General features: G+C 54.1%; 1 protein-coding gene across 8 annotated transcripts in view; it reads left to right on the forward strand.

Moving 5' to 3' along the window:
- Nucleotides 1-12,370, forward strand: part of SPEG (striated muscle enriched protein kinase) — a gene marked incomplete at its 5' end in the record, with an annotated part of 56,875 nt that overhangs the window by 14,404 nt on the left and 30,101 nt on the right. For all 8 annotated transcript variants that reach the window (XM_081052593.1, XM_081052599.1, XM_081052600.1 and 5 more), the window contains 2 exons: nucleotides 1,345-1,488; nucleotides 1,903-2,085. In XM_081052593.1, coding sequence (XP_080908719.1) covers nucleotides 1,345-1,488; nucleotides 1,903-2,085 — 327 coding nt within the window. The remainder of the gene's footprint in view (nucleotides 1-1,344; nucleotides 1,489-1,902; nucleotides 2,086-12,370) is intronic.

The following is a 12,370-nucleotide window of genomic DNA, read 5'->3' on the forward strand; positions in this document are numbered from 1 at the left end:
GACCCATCCCTCCCACTAAGATCTGACCCAGCCTCCCCTTCTATGGTCCTCATTCCCATCCTTGAGTCTCTGCATCCCTGAGGTGACTGTGGTCACATGCCAGCCTCTGTTGTCTCCCCATCTTCCTGTGGGTGATGGCCAACAGCCAGAATGCCTCTTCCCCTAACTCTGCTCATCCTGAACATCAACTTGGGGCCCACTCCTGGAGCAAGGCAGAGGAAGCCATCCTTCACTTGCTGCCACCCCCTGCTGCTTCCCCAGGCCAGATGCCCCACCAGCTGCTTCTAGGAGACCCTGTCAGTGTCTCTTTCATTGCACTTACCATCCTGTATTTTCCTTCAGCAGAATTACTTTATTTTTCATGTAAGTATTGCCACCTCAAAACCTTTAGAGATGATTAGACTCCTGTTCATCATCCTACTGGCCACCATGATTGCAGCCATGTCCCAGGCATTGTGTTAACTGGGCCCTTAGGGGTGTTAATTTAATCTGTAGGCCAGCTCTGCAAGATGTTGGGTGTTATCAGCTCCATCTTACAGATAACAAAACTGAGGTGCAGAGAGGTTATCTAATTTGCCCAAGGTTATGTAGCTAGAAGACAGCATAATTGGGACTCTCACTACTCTTTTGGCACTCCGCTTTGTCTAACTTACAGAACATCAGCGTTGGAAAATACCCAGAGAGATCTCTGTGTGTACAAGCGTCCTGTAAGCAGGGACCACATCTTATTTTGTGTTATATTCCGGGTACCAAACAGTGCTTTGTATGTAGTCAGTGCAGTGCAGTGATACTGTTTGGTGAATGGACAGAATCCAAGCTGATCTTTAGGGGGCCTCTCAGATGGCTACAGTACCCACCAGCCTCTCCCTTTTTTGAATCCAGCGGCATAACTAATTTGACAGTACACTATATGTTGCCCTGTGACACCATTATTATTGCTTAAGTCTCAGGTTGCCATTAGCTTGCCCTCTCTGTGTGGAAGCTTGTAAAATCCTGTGCCCCTCAGGGCCTGATCTGTCCCTGATGACCGATTTGGGTAAAGACACAGCGTGAGTCCCTGCCTTCCTTCAGAACCAACACTTTAATTGAGGTTGCAGTTGAGGAGTAGCCATACTAATACAGAGTTCTGGCTGCCCTGTCTCGCTTGAGAACCCCCCCTTTTGCTTTCCTTTCTTCTCTGTCTCAGGATATGCAGGAGAGAGACCTTTGCTCCTCACCCCCCCCCCCCGCCTTCTAGAAGCCCCTCCATCTGGGTTTCGCTTTTCAGGATTCATCGCACCCTCTACCCTTGCGTCATTCTCACAGGGACCAGGTCCATTTACCCTGTCATCCTTTCTTCGGCAGAGTCTTCAGACGACTCCTATGTGTCTGCCGGAGAAGAGCCCCTGGAGGCCCCCGTGTTTGAGATCCCCCTGCAGAATGCAGTGGTGGCCCCAGGGGCAGACGTGCTACTCAAGTGTATTATCACCGCCAACCCTCCACCGCAAGGTGAGCTCTGGGGTTGGGGCCCAGCTCAGGTTGAGACTCGGAGGGGGAGTTCTTCAAATCCTTGGAGGGAGGGATGGAGGAAGAGGAGAGATCATCTGCTCCATGGCCGGAGGCCCCCTGCGTCCAGTGGACTTCTAGAAGCTGGACAGGGGCCAGTGGTCCCGGAGAGCAGCAGGAATGGGCAGAATGGCCTGACGTGTGTGTGTGTGTGTGTGTGTGTGTGTGTATGTGTGTGTGTGTTAGAGCTTTCCCAGAATTCCCTGAGCGGGGGGAGGGCAGGCCTGGGCTTCCGTGAGTTAGGGGAGTCCTCCAAATTCCCTAGGCTGGGGAGAGGATGTGTGGGGTAGGAGGAGTTTGGTCCCAGTGGGCCCTTGTGGGCCATGGCAGTTCGGTCACCCTGATGCTTCCCCGCAGTGTCCTGGCAGAAGGATGGGTCTGTGCTGTGCAGTGATGGTCACCTTCTCATCCGGGCTGAGGGCGAGCGGCACACCCTGCTGCTCCGCGAGGCCCAGGCGGCTGACGCTGGGAACTATACAGCCACTGCCACCAATGAGCTGGGCCAGGCCAGCTGTGCTGCCACGCTGGCCGTGAGACCTGGTAGGAGCCTTTGGGCCCTGGGGCTGGGTGGGCTGAACAGTGACTGTTCCCTGTGGGCCTAGGCTCCTTTACCATTCCCAGCCTAGAGCTTGGCTCTCAACCAGTGTGCAGTGTGTTCTCTTGTGTTGGCTGCTCTGGTGGAAGTATTTTAAATGGCCTTGTCCTTAGGTCAGAGGCCAAATTCCCAAGGCACACACCAAGCTGGTCAATTCATAAAGTCACTGCAATTTGTCTTCAGACATTGTCTAAATGCCAGCCTTTCGTGGCATTTCCCTGAACAGGGTCCTGTGGGGAAAGCAAATTATCCTTGAGTCTCCGAGAGAAAGACTCTTCCAGCTCAACGGGCTTAAAAGCCATCAGGAACTTTCTGAGGTCATTTCCTCTCTAGAACAGCACCTCCCCACCCCAGTAAAAAGACGTGCTTTTAAGTGCGTTCCTTGCTCTTTCTGTTGAATCCAAAGCCCTAAAGAGGATACAGCTGAGAGCACCCCTTGGGAGGTGGTAGTGGCTGAAGCTGCCTTGTTTTCTATTTTTATGAAAGTCCTCACTTGGTGTCGGACTATTTCCTTTGGGTTTAAGCCCAGTTTCTTTCAGGTTCAGGGTAGGGCTGGACTGGTGTCCGTGTGTGTGGCCAAATCAACTCCTTCAGGTTGCTGAGCCTGACAGTGTGCTGACCCTGGGCAGTGGGGGCTGGGGGGAGATGAAGCTGGGAAAGGGGATTTCAGAAAGAAAAGATGCAAACTTAGCCCTCAAGGATATTACCACTGGGTGATGAACCTCGATTAGAGGACCTATGTCGGAAGACAGTGCAGGGCAGATGTACCATGTACCTAGCACAGTGACACAGTCGGCTGGTGTGGTGGGATGCTGGCTTGAGAGACGTCAGAGTCCTGAAAGGGGCTGGGATTTAGACAGTCAGCAGGAGGGGCTGGCATGCCAGGAGGGGGAACAGCACACACTGTTCTGTCCCTTTCTTTCCCTCAGCCCTGGAGGAGACAAGATTTCAGAGCCTGTCTTGCTGTGTTCCCAGGGCCTCAACACCTTCATAATTAGGGAGTTCTTGGTGATATCTGACCTGAGTGCCAGTCCTGCAGGAGATCCTTTGGGTTACACCTGTCTGGCATTATGGAAGGGCAAACAGACCCCCTAGCTTACAGACCCCTTCCAGGAGCCCAGGTTTTAGGCTCTTTCCTTCTCACCCCTCGCACCTCACTGAAATATACCCCTCCCTCCATAGAGTGCTTCTGTCCTTCCATTACCTCTGGAGTCTGGCTTCTGACTCAACTCCCAGCTCCCCTTAAGGGGCCCAGGCCTGGCTCCAGGACTCTGGTCGATACCTGGATTGGACTGAGATTTTGGCGAAGGGTGGGGGTGGGGAGGTGCCCCAATGCTGGCTCAGGGCCATTTGGGAGCCTTTTAAGGTTGGGAAGGAGGCTTGGGGCAAGGCAGCTGTCAGCGCTTGACTGGGATTTCTGTCTTTGCCCAAGGAACCTCCTCCCTGCATTATAGTTTCCTCATTTGTAAACCAGAGATAATTGTGCTGTTCTCATGAAAGAAAGCAAATGTGTGAACAAGCTTTATGACCTGTAAAGCTACAGACAAATGTTAGTTACTAGTGTTATTAGGGGGTGCTGTAGCGCACAGTGAGGCTCTGAAGCTTTGGGAAGCTGCCTTTTCCTTTTCTGCCCTTTCTTTAGACTGTGCCTTGGGGTCTCCTCCCCACCCTTGCCATGCCCACAGCCCCTGGGTCCTCAGCCTCTCACAGCATCTCTGTGTCTCCTCCATCTTGGGGAGCCATGAAGGCTGCCTCGCATCAGTCAATTACACCAGGATTTGCAGCCGGAGAACAGCGCCCGAAAGTCAGGCTGGCTCCAGGCCCCAGGCTTGAGGGGCAGGCACGTGGATCCAGATTCAGCTCTCCTGGAGGAAGCAGACTTTCTTACCCTACAAGGCACTGTTTGGTCCAGAGAAGCTGGACAGGGGCCATTGGTCCCAGAGAGCAGCAGGAGTGGGCGGAACCAGTGGGTGGCATGGACATTTGGCAAGGGCCAGGGTCCCAGGCCTTTGTTTCTAAGGAGTGAGGGACTGGGGCTAGGGAAGGGTGTGCGGCAGTGTGGCTGTAGGTGGGGTAGGAGTGTGTAGTGTCTTGTGGGGAGAGGCCTTGTGGAACCACCTCCTTTTCTTGCTCCTCACCCCCCACCTTTGGTAACCAGGGTGGCTGCCCGGTGCCTTCTTAGGCTGTCCACTCCAACAGGGCTTGCTTTTGAGGGCCTGCGGATCTTAATTTCTGGTTGGGAACCACAGAAACAGGGAATTGGTAACTGGAGAATGTAGTTAGTGAGGTGCTGCGGTTTGGGTGGGCAGGGTCTGTCCTCTCTAGGTCTGGCAGCCCCAGGCAACCCTGGGTCCCTCCCACCTGGCCCCACCCCACTGAATAACTGCTGACACCACTGTCAAGTTCCCAAAGGGTGTGTGTGGATTGGGGTAGGGACGGGGGAATGGTGTGTGCGAAGTGTGCGGCGCTAAGCATTTCGCAGCTGCCTGCATCCATCACACAGGCGTTTATTGAGCACCAACTGGATGCCAAGGGCTACGTCTCTCTAAACAGTCTCATGTGTTTGGGGAGTGCCATGTACTTTTTCCCAAACCCTTTAACATCACTTCCCTTACTTGAGCTACGTCACTCACACCATATGTAATTGAGCCTTGAACTAAGTTAGGGGCACCTACTGTTCTTGCATATAACTTAGCGGGTCCTCCGCGGAGGCAGATTTCCAGCTGCCAGTTGACCCTTGAACAACATGGGTTTGAACTGCGCAGATAAATTAGGGGATAAAAATCCGTGTATTATAAGTGGATTCTCACAGTGCAAACCTGTGCTGTTCAGGGTCAACTGTGTATCCTTTGAAGGGACATGACAGGTGGTGATATTCCCAGTTTGCAGATGGGAAGATGAAAACGTGGCGAGTAAAGTGACATTGAGATAGCACAAGGCTAGCACCTTCACTGAGCATCTGTAATCTGCCTAGGAATGCTATAAGTAACAGGTGATTTAGGGAGTTGGAGATACTCACCTGTGAAGCAAGAAACCTAGTGTGGATAGCAGATGAAAATAACATGGCTAGTTAGCGTTTCCTGAGCACTTCGTATGTACCAGGCCCTGTGTTGATTGGGTTCTCACATTTACTCCACCTTGTGGAATAGGTTCTATGATTATGCCCATGTAACAGATGAGAAAACTGAGACTTGGAAAGCTTCAGTAAATTGCTCTAGAGTAGTGCTAATCAATAGAATTTTCTATGATGATAGAAATGTTCTACATATCACGGTCTCATATGGTAACCACTAGTCACATGTGGCTACTGAGCACTTGAACTGTGGCTGGTGTGACTGAAGAGTGAATTTTTCATTTCCTTTTGTTTTATGTTTAAACAGTCTCCGTGGCCAGTTGTCATGCAGGGTGTCAGGCGGGGTCTCTGGTCCCGTTCCCCACCATAAGAACACAGGATATGGTGAGGCCGAAAAGGAACACCTAGGGAGCCATAGATGGGGGAGTCACACCACTATATTCTCGCTGGTGGCTGGGTTGGAGACATAGGAAGCAGGAGCCACACTATCTGCAACCTGCTGTTCGCTTCTCTGCCAACCAACCAACCCCACTTGCTAGCTGCAATCCGTGCTTGCCAGCTCAGCCACCATCTTCTTGCTAGCCCCCAATTTTTTGCTAACGTAGCCACAGCAGTTATATTAGTGTCCAATGGCTCACTGGTTACAGCTGACGGCCAACTAGCCACAGCTGATGGCCATCCAATCACAGTTGATGGCCATTTACTACCTGAGCCAGCACCTTTTCACGTGAGGCCGAGAGCCTGGAAACTGCTTTCTGGGGTTCTGTCCCCACACTTCACCTCTACAGGGTCTCGCCTCACAATCTACGCGACAAGCGTCTTCCACAAGGGGCCCTGTGCGAGGAGCCTGGAGGTGAATGCAATATCCTGGACACAGCCAAGCTCTCTGGGCACAGCCAGGGTTTCTCAGCGCACCACCAATCCTTCTGGGCACAGCCAGACTTCCTGGGCTTCTTAGGGTACAACCAGTCTCCCCGGGCACAGCCAGGGTTCTCAGGGCACTGCCACTCTCTCTGGACACAGCCAGACTTCCTGGGCTCAGCCAGGCCTCTCACGGCACTGCCACTCTCTCTGGGCACAGCCAGACTTCCTGGACACAGCCAGGGCCTCTCACGGCACTGCCACTCTCTCTCTGGGCCTCTCAGGGTACCATGCTGGAACAACAGTGGCTCACATCAAGGTGCTTACATATTCTCGATGGCGGCCGGTCAAGACACAAAAGCAAACATCCGCCAGTCCCACTACATGGTGGTATGTTTCCAAACAGTCAAGCTGTCCATTAAATTAGGGATGGAGGCAATTCCCCATAGTCCATAGTCATTCGCCAGGGCTGTCCTGGGGGTGAGGGACGACCTTGACCTCATCTCCCAAGGAAGACTCAGCAAGCATTTCCTCCTGGGACTACAAGTCCTGCATCCGGGCTGCCTCAGCAAGAACTTCCCAGCCCACAGGGCCACAACGACCTTCGCTTTCTCTGGCCTATGCTGGTTGGGGAACCATCCACGTCTTTCCACCCCTCCACGGGGGTCCAGCTCTCTGGCAGCCGCTCCTCCTGGTCTTCCTGAGACCGAGTGTTCATACGCACAAACTGCTCCACCGCCGTTCGGAGCTTTGGCCGGCACCATGCCCTGCTCGCTGCACCATGTGTCGTGCAGGCGGCCTGCGAGAAACCCTGCTCGCTATGCCATGTGTCATGCAGGGTGTCAGGCGGGGTCTCTGGTCCCACTCCCCACATAAGAACGCAGGACATGGTGAGGACAAAAAGGAACACCCACGGAGCCATAGATGGGGGAGTCACACCACTATATTCTCGCTGGTGGCTGGGTTGGAGACATAGGAAGCAGGAGCCACACTATCTGCAACCTTTCATCCACTTCTCTGCCAACCAACCAACCCCACTTGCTAGCTGCAATCCGTGCTTGCCAGCTCAGCCACCATCTTCTTGCTAACCCCCATTTGCTGCTAGCATAGCCACAGCAGTTATATTAGTGGCCAGTGGCTCACTCGTTACAGCTGACGGCCAACTAGCCACAGCTGATGGCCATCCAATCACAGTTGATCGCCATTTACTACCCGAGCTAGCACCTTTCCTCGTGAGGCCGAAAGCCTGGAAACTGCTCTTTGGGGCTCTGTCCCCACACTAGTGGTTCCCCTTTTGGGGTGCTCAGCTCTAGGAGCAGGGGTCATTGGGAGGCTGGATTGTGATTTGAAACCCTATCTCTGGGTCTCCCAAGTCTACACTCCTAACCACTGCACCGTACTGTCCGTTTTCCTCTACTTGGAAGAGATTCAGTGTTCAGGTCGAATTGTGCTCATGAGCTCACGGGGTGTAGAGGGCAAGGCTGCCGATGCTCTCTGTGAGTGGGTCAGACTGGGATTTATTTCACCTTCCTCTCTTGATTCCCCCGCACCGAGGCTGTGGCCCTGCTGTGTTTCTCTGCACCCTTGGCTCTCCCACAAGGGTTCTGGTCAGGAGGAAGGGGACCGCGAGACGCTCCGTGCACCTGGGCCCCCATCCTGCCGCCTGCAGTCTGCCCCTCAAGCACAGGTCTCACATATTGGAGCCCAAGGTTCGAGCATTTTCCACCTGAGACCTTGGCCTCTTCATTTTACCTTAGCTGGCCACCATGTTTTTTTTCTGTACAGCTAGGATCATTATAACTCCTGGGTTGCTTCCTTGGTAAGATTTGTGAAGCTTTGTGAGGCTGAAGATTTAGATAAGGACGTGTTGGCCAGAGGATGTGGCTTAGCAAAGCTCCATCACCACAGAAAAGAGGCAGTTTTAGGGGTTCATGAATATAAAACGAAAGGAAAGAAATTATAGTACCACTGTCTGCCCCCCTCTTCTCCTGGCTTTGGCCCTGGTACAGCAAGTTCTCCCTTGTGAAGGGAATGGCTGCCTATGGAGGGGATCTTGGAATGCCACATGGCCCCACTCTCCATCCTTGGTAGAGCCGTGTGGCATTCCAAGATCCCCTCCATAGGGGTGGGGTTTGGACAACATCTAAAAACAGCATGGTCCCTTGGCCAGACTCTGTCCCTCCTCTCCACTTCTGTTTACCGGAAGCAGGTCTGTCCCTAACAGGTGTCCTCCCAGGGCTGCTACCTCAGAATGGGGGTCATTGCATGCAGCCAATCAGAAGAATGGAGACCTAATTTACTGTGGGCCCCAATGGTTCATCTAACATAGAGCAGCCCTGAATAATCATGTGTAAGAACATAACCTTCCATAGCTAGGTCAGGCTGACCGCGTGAAATGCTTTCTGCCTCCTTGTGCGTTTTTAAACCAAAACATTCTCAGCACAATTCTTCTCCTTTTCCAAGGGGAGATACTAATGACCACACCCATGGAAATTCCCACCTATAGGTGGGCCTGTGTCCTCCTTTTCCCTCACTTCCGTGGTGGGATTACCACAGCAGACGTTTAAAGAAATCGCGTCTGGAGGAACTTACTGAGACAGTCCATGTGGAGAGCAGACTGTGAATGGCCCAGCCACACGCAAGCCTCTTAACCTAATGCATGCTACTCCCTTCTCCACATGCCTCAAGGAGCTCCCTTTGCCTTCAGAGTGAAGGCCACAGTCCTGAGGCTGGCCTCCACCATTGGGACCTGAAGATGGTCTGAGGGTGGCTGCAGGCAGCTGAGGCATCGGGAGGGACCTGCTCTAACATCGTCAGGTCCCATTGCTTTCTTCTTGACCCGGTTCCCTACCCAGAGAGTTGAACTACAGTTCTCTGCACATATTCTCTGCCTCTGAACATTTCCTCATGTGGTTTTCTCTGCCAGGAGTGCTTTTTCCTGTTTAAACCAAACTCTTAATTCTAGGACCATCCCTTCCCTCAGTTCCCCCTTCTTCCCTGAGCCAAAAGTAATGTCCTGCTCTCTGCACTCCTGTGGCCCTTACATGCCCCAGTTGCCATCTGACTCCTGCTTTCTGTTATAGTCATGTGTGTCTCTGGCTTGTCATTCCTAACAGCCAGAAGGCTCCTGAGTGTATGACCATGCTTTGGCTACTCTTAGCCCTTGCAGCCACACCTGGAGGCCCTCCTGGACAGTTGGGGGACTGCAGGGACTAAGTGTGAGGTGGCAGTGGGGGTAGAGACCCTCGTGACTTTCCATGCCCCTGGAACAACCTGGTAACACACAGAAGCTGGGCGAGACACATCTGCAAAGGGTGATGAGCAGCTGCCTAAGAGCGGAGTTTGGGAGACAGAGGAGATCACAGAGCTGTGGTCCTCAAAGTGTGGTCCCCAGACCAGGTGCATTGCATCACCTTGGGGACGTGTTAGAGATGCATATTCCTGGCCCCATCCCAGACCTATAGAATCAGAAGCTTGGGGTGGAGCCCAGCGATCTGTGGTTTAAGGAGCCTTCTGGGTGATTCTGGGCGCGGTGAACTTTGAGAACCACTGCTGCAGTTAGGGACCTGGTGCCAGGTGGGAGGCCAGGCGGTACAGGGGGAAGCATGTGGGCTGTGCAGTCAGATCCCCGAGCTTGAGCCCTGCCCGGAAGTTTGGTGGCTGAGTGAGGTGGGACGTGGTGATACTACCTCTTTGGGTTATCCTCCTTCCATGAGGATCACAGGGGTCCCTACACTCTCATGTGCATAAGAATCGCCTGGGTGCTTTTTTAAAATGCAGTTTCCTGACTTCTCTTTCAGGAAATCTAAGTTCTCAGTTTAGAGTAAGGCCCAGGAGTTTATAGTCTAAACAGGCTCCCAGGTAGTCCTGATGTAGGTGGTTCAAGCACCATTCTGAGAATCCCTGATGTACAGGGCCTTGCGTGACGCCTTTCGTGTAAAGTGGCTGTGACAGTATCCATTGTGAGAACGCCTCAGGGAATGTTGGGACGTGTATTGAACTGGATGCACTGGTCTGGGGAGGGAGGACGCCCCCACTTATGGAATCCCCAATGCCAGTGTTTTCATCAAGTGAGTCTGACCTGGGAGCACTGTTGAAAGGCCAGACACGTGCACACTGTCAGCATGTTTTGGGGTGGTGGGGTGTGTAGGGGCAGCACCTACATGGTGCAGATAAGTGCATCTTAGGTTTGGGGGACTCCCTTGCTGGTTTGACAGTGTTTCCAACAGTGAGAACTGGGCTTGTGGGTGGAGCAAGGCTGGAATGTAGGGATGCTTACAAAGATGGTTTTGGTGGTGGGGCCAATGAAAAGTGGGATGATACTGAAGTCTGGTGGAACCCCGCAGGCTCTGGGACCCAGAGACAGAGATCCTGATCAGCCTCCTTATCCACACAGTTCTGGGGGAAATAGGGGTGGGGGCATGGCCTTGCTTCGAAGAGGCCTAGTTCTGCCTTCTCTGTAGCCTGAGCCTCTTGCCTAGGCTGCTCTTACAGGCCCCTCTCTGAGGGCCTTGAGAACGCTGGGTTCCCTGGTCCCTGGATGCCCTCAGGGTGCTGTTCCCCCAGCCACCACCAGGAGTCTCTGAGGCTCCCTGCAAACTTGGCCCATCTGCTTTAATCTCTGCTCTCCCTCCCTGGGCTATGAGTGGCCTTAGAGCTGTCCAACCTGGAGGTGACCCTGAAGTTCACCAGGTTCCATAGAGGGGAGGGGGTGCCCGCCTCCGTGGGTCATGCTTGTGATCTCAGCACCAGTTAGTGGCCCAGCCCCGAGCAGATGTTCACCAAGTACCATTCTGATTGACTTCCTTTCCCACCCCCACCTCCTAACAGCCAGCCTGAATGATGGGCCCCCCTCCTCTGCTGGTCCCCCCCCTTCTTCGCTGGCAATGCTGGGAAACATAGGTCATAGCTTGGGAATGTGGCCCTGGGCAGGGGTGATAGGAGGAGCGAGAAGGACACGTAACCTCTCAGCAGCTCCCCTACTCTCCTGCTCTGTCTCCAAGCCCCTTCCCCAACCCAAATACAGATGGGTGCTAATTGTGACGGGTTACTGGGGGAAGCAGCCTGAATCCTGATTGTTGGTCCTGGTGGGGCTGACTGGGTGAGGGACACTTGCCAACTGGCAGTGCCTGTAGGAAGGGTGTTGGGTGAAGGCCCAGTGCCCCGGGGTGGCTGCTGGGTCAAACCTGCCATGGCAGGATGGAGAGGCAGAGGTGGGATTCTGGACCCCCTCAGGCTGAGGGGGGCTTCTCTGGGAAGAAGGCCGAAGTTCCTGACAGTTCTCTGATTCTCAGCACCAGAGGAAACAGGGTGTGGCCTGGTTCTGTAGTATTTGAGCTTGTTGGGAATCTTGGTGGTTTGGTCAGAACAGGGGGCATCACGGGGGCCATTTGCCATCAATACCTCTTCTGGTGGACACATGGAAACGAATGGGTCAGGGTAAGTGTCTTAGATTCTTCAGTGCAGGCTACCCCCCCTCTTCTCTTGGGGACCAAGGCCCCAGCACTCTGAATGGAGGAACCACTGAGGGGGCTTTGTGCTTGTCAGGGTCCAGAAGCTGTAAGGAGAGAAAAGGCAGATCCTGCTGCTTGGGAATGAGCAGGGTGGCTAAATACAGCCGAGCTGCGCTCTGCCCCTCCCTTCTCCTCCCCCTCCACTCCAGGCCCAGGCTGCTTGTGGTCTCAGCCTCCCAGCCAGCTGCCTGCCTGCCACCCAGCCTGTCCCCACCAGGCCAGCCCCCACCTCCTCCTTCCCCTCCTCAGGCTCCTTCCCCTCCCCCAGGTCCCCATGCAGAGCCTCAGCAGGGTCAGCCAGTGAGTGGGGCTGAGAAAGCTGGGCTCCTGCTTCCTGGGAAGCCTGGTGGGGTGGGTAGTGGGCAGGTAGCAGGAGGGCCTGGTGCCAGGGCAGAGCTTCAGGACAGGCACAGGCTGGGGTCCGTGTGCAGAGTCTCGAGGTGAGTTGGGGTGCAGCTCTGCGGGGGGCCAGGCCACAGGAGTTTGGGGTGGGAAACTGGGAGGAGGGGCCAGGGGGCTGTGGAGGATTCATGTCTGTATTTGGCAGTCGGCTAGGAGCCAGCTCAGTGAGGCTGGGCCCCTGGCCAGTTGCAGAGGAGGGCGTCAGGGCCCTGGGGACACCCCTCCCCCAAAGCCGTATTGGTGCCCCCTTTTCTTACCCAGGCTGAGCTACTTTTCTATGTGGGTGACTCAAACTCTGCCTTCCCATCCCCTGAGAGTTTTAGGGTCCATGCTCCAGGGCTGGGGCCAACAGGTGCCCCTGGGGTATCTGGGGCAGGAAGC

The sequence above is a fragment of the Rhinolophus hipposideros genome (genome assembly GCF_964194185.1).
Source record: "Rhinolophus hipposideros genome assembly, chromosome: 6".
NCBI classification, from domain to species: Eukaryota; Metazoa; Chordata; class Mammalia; order Chiroptera; family Rhinolophidae; genus Rhinolophus; species Rhinolophus hipposideros.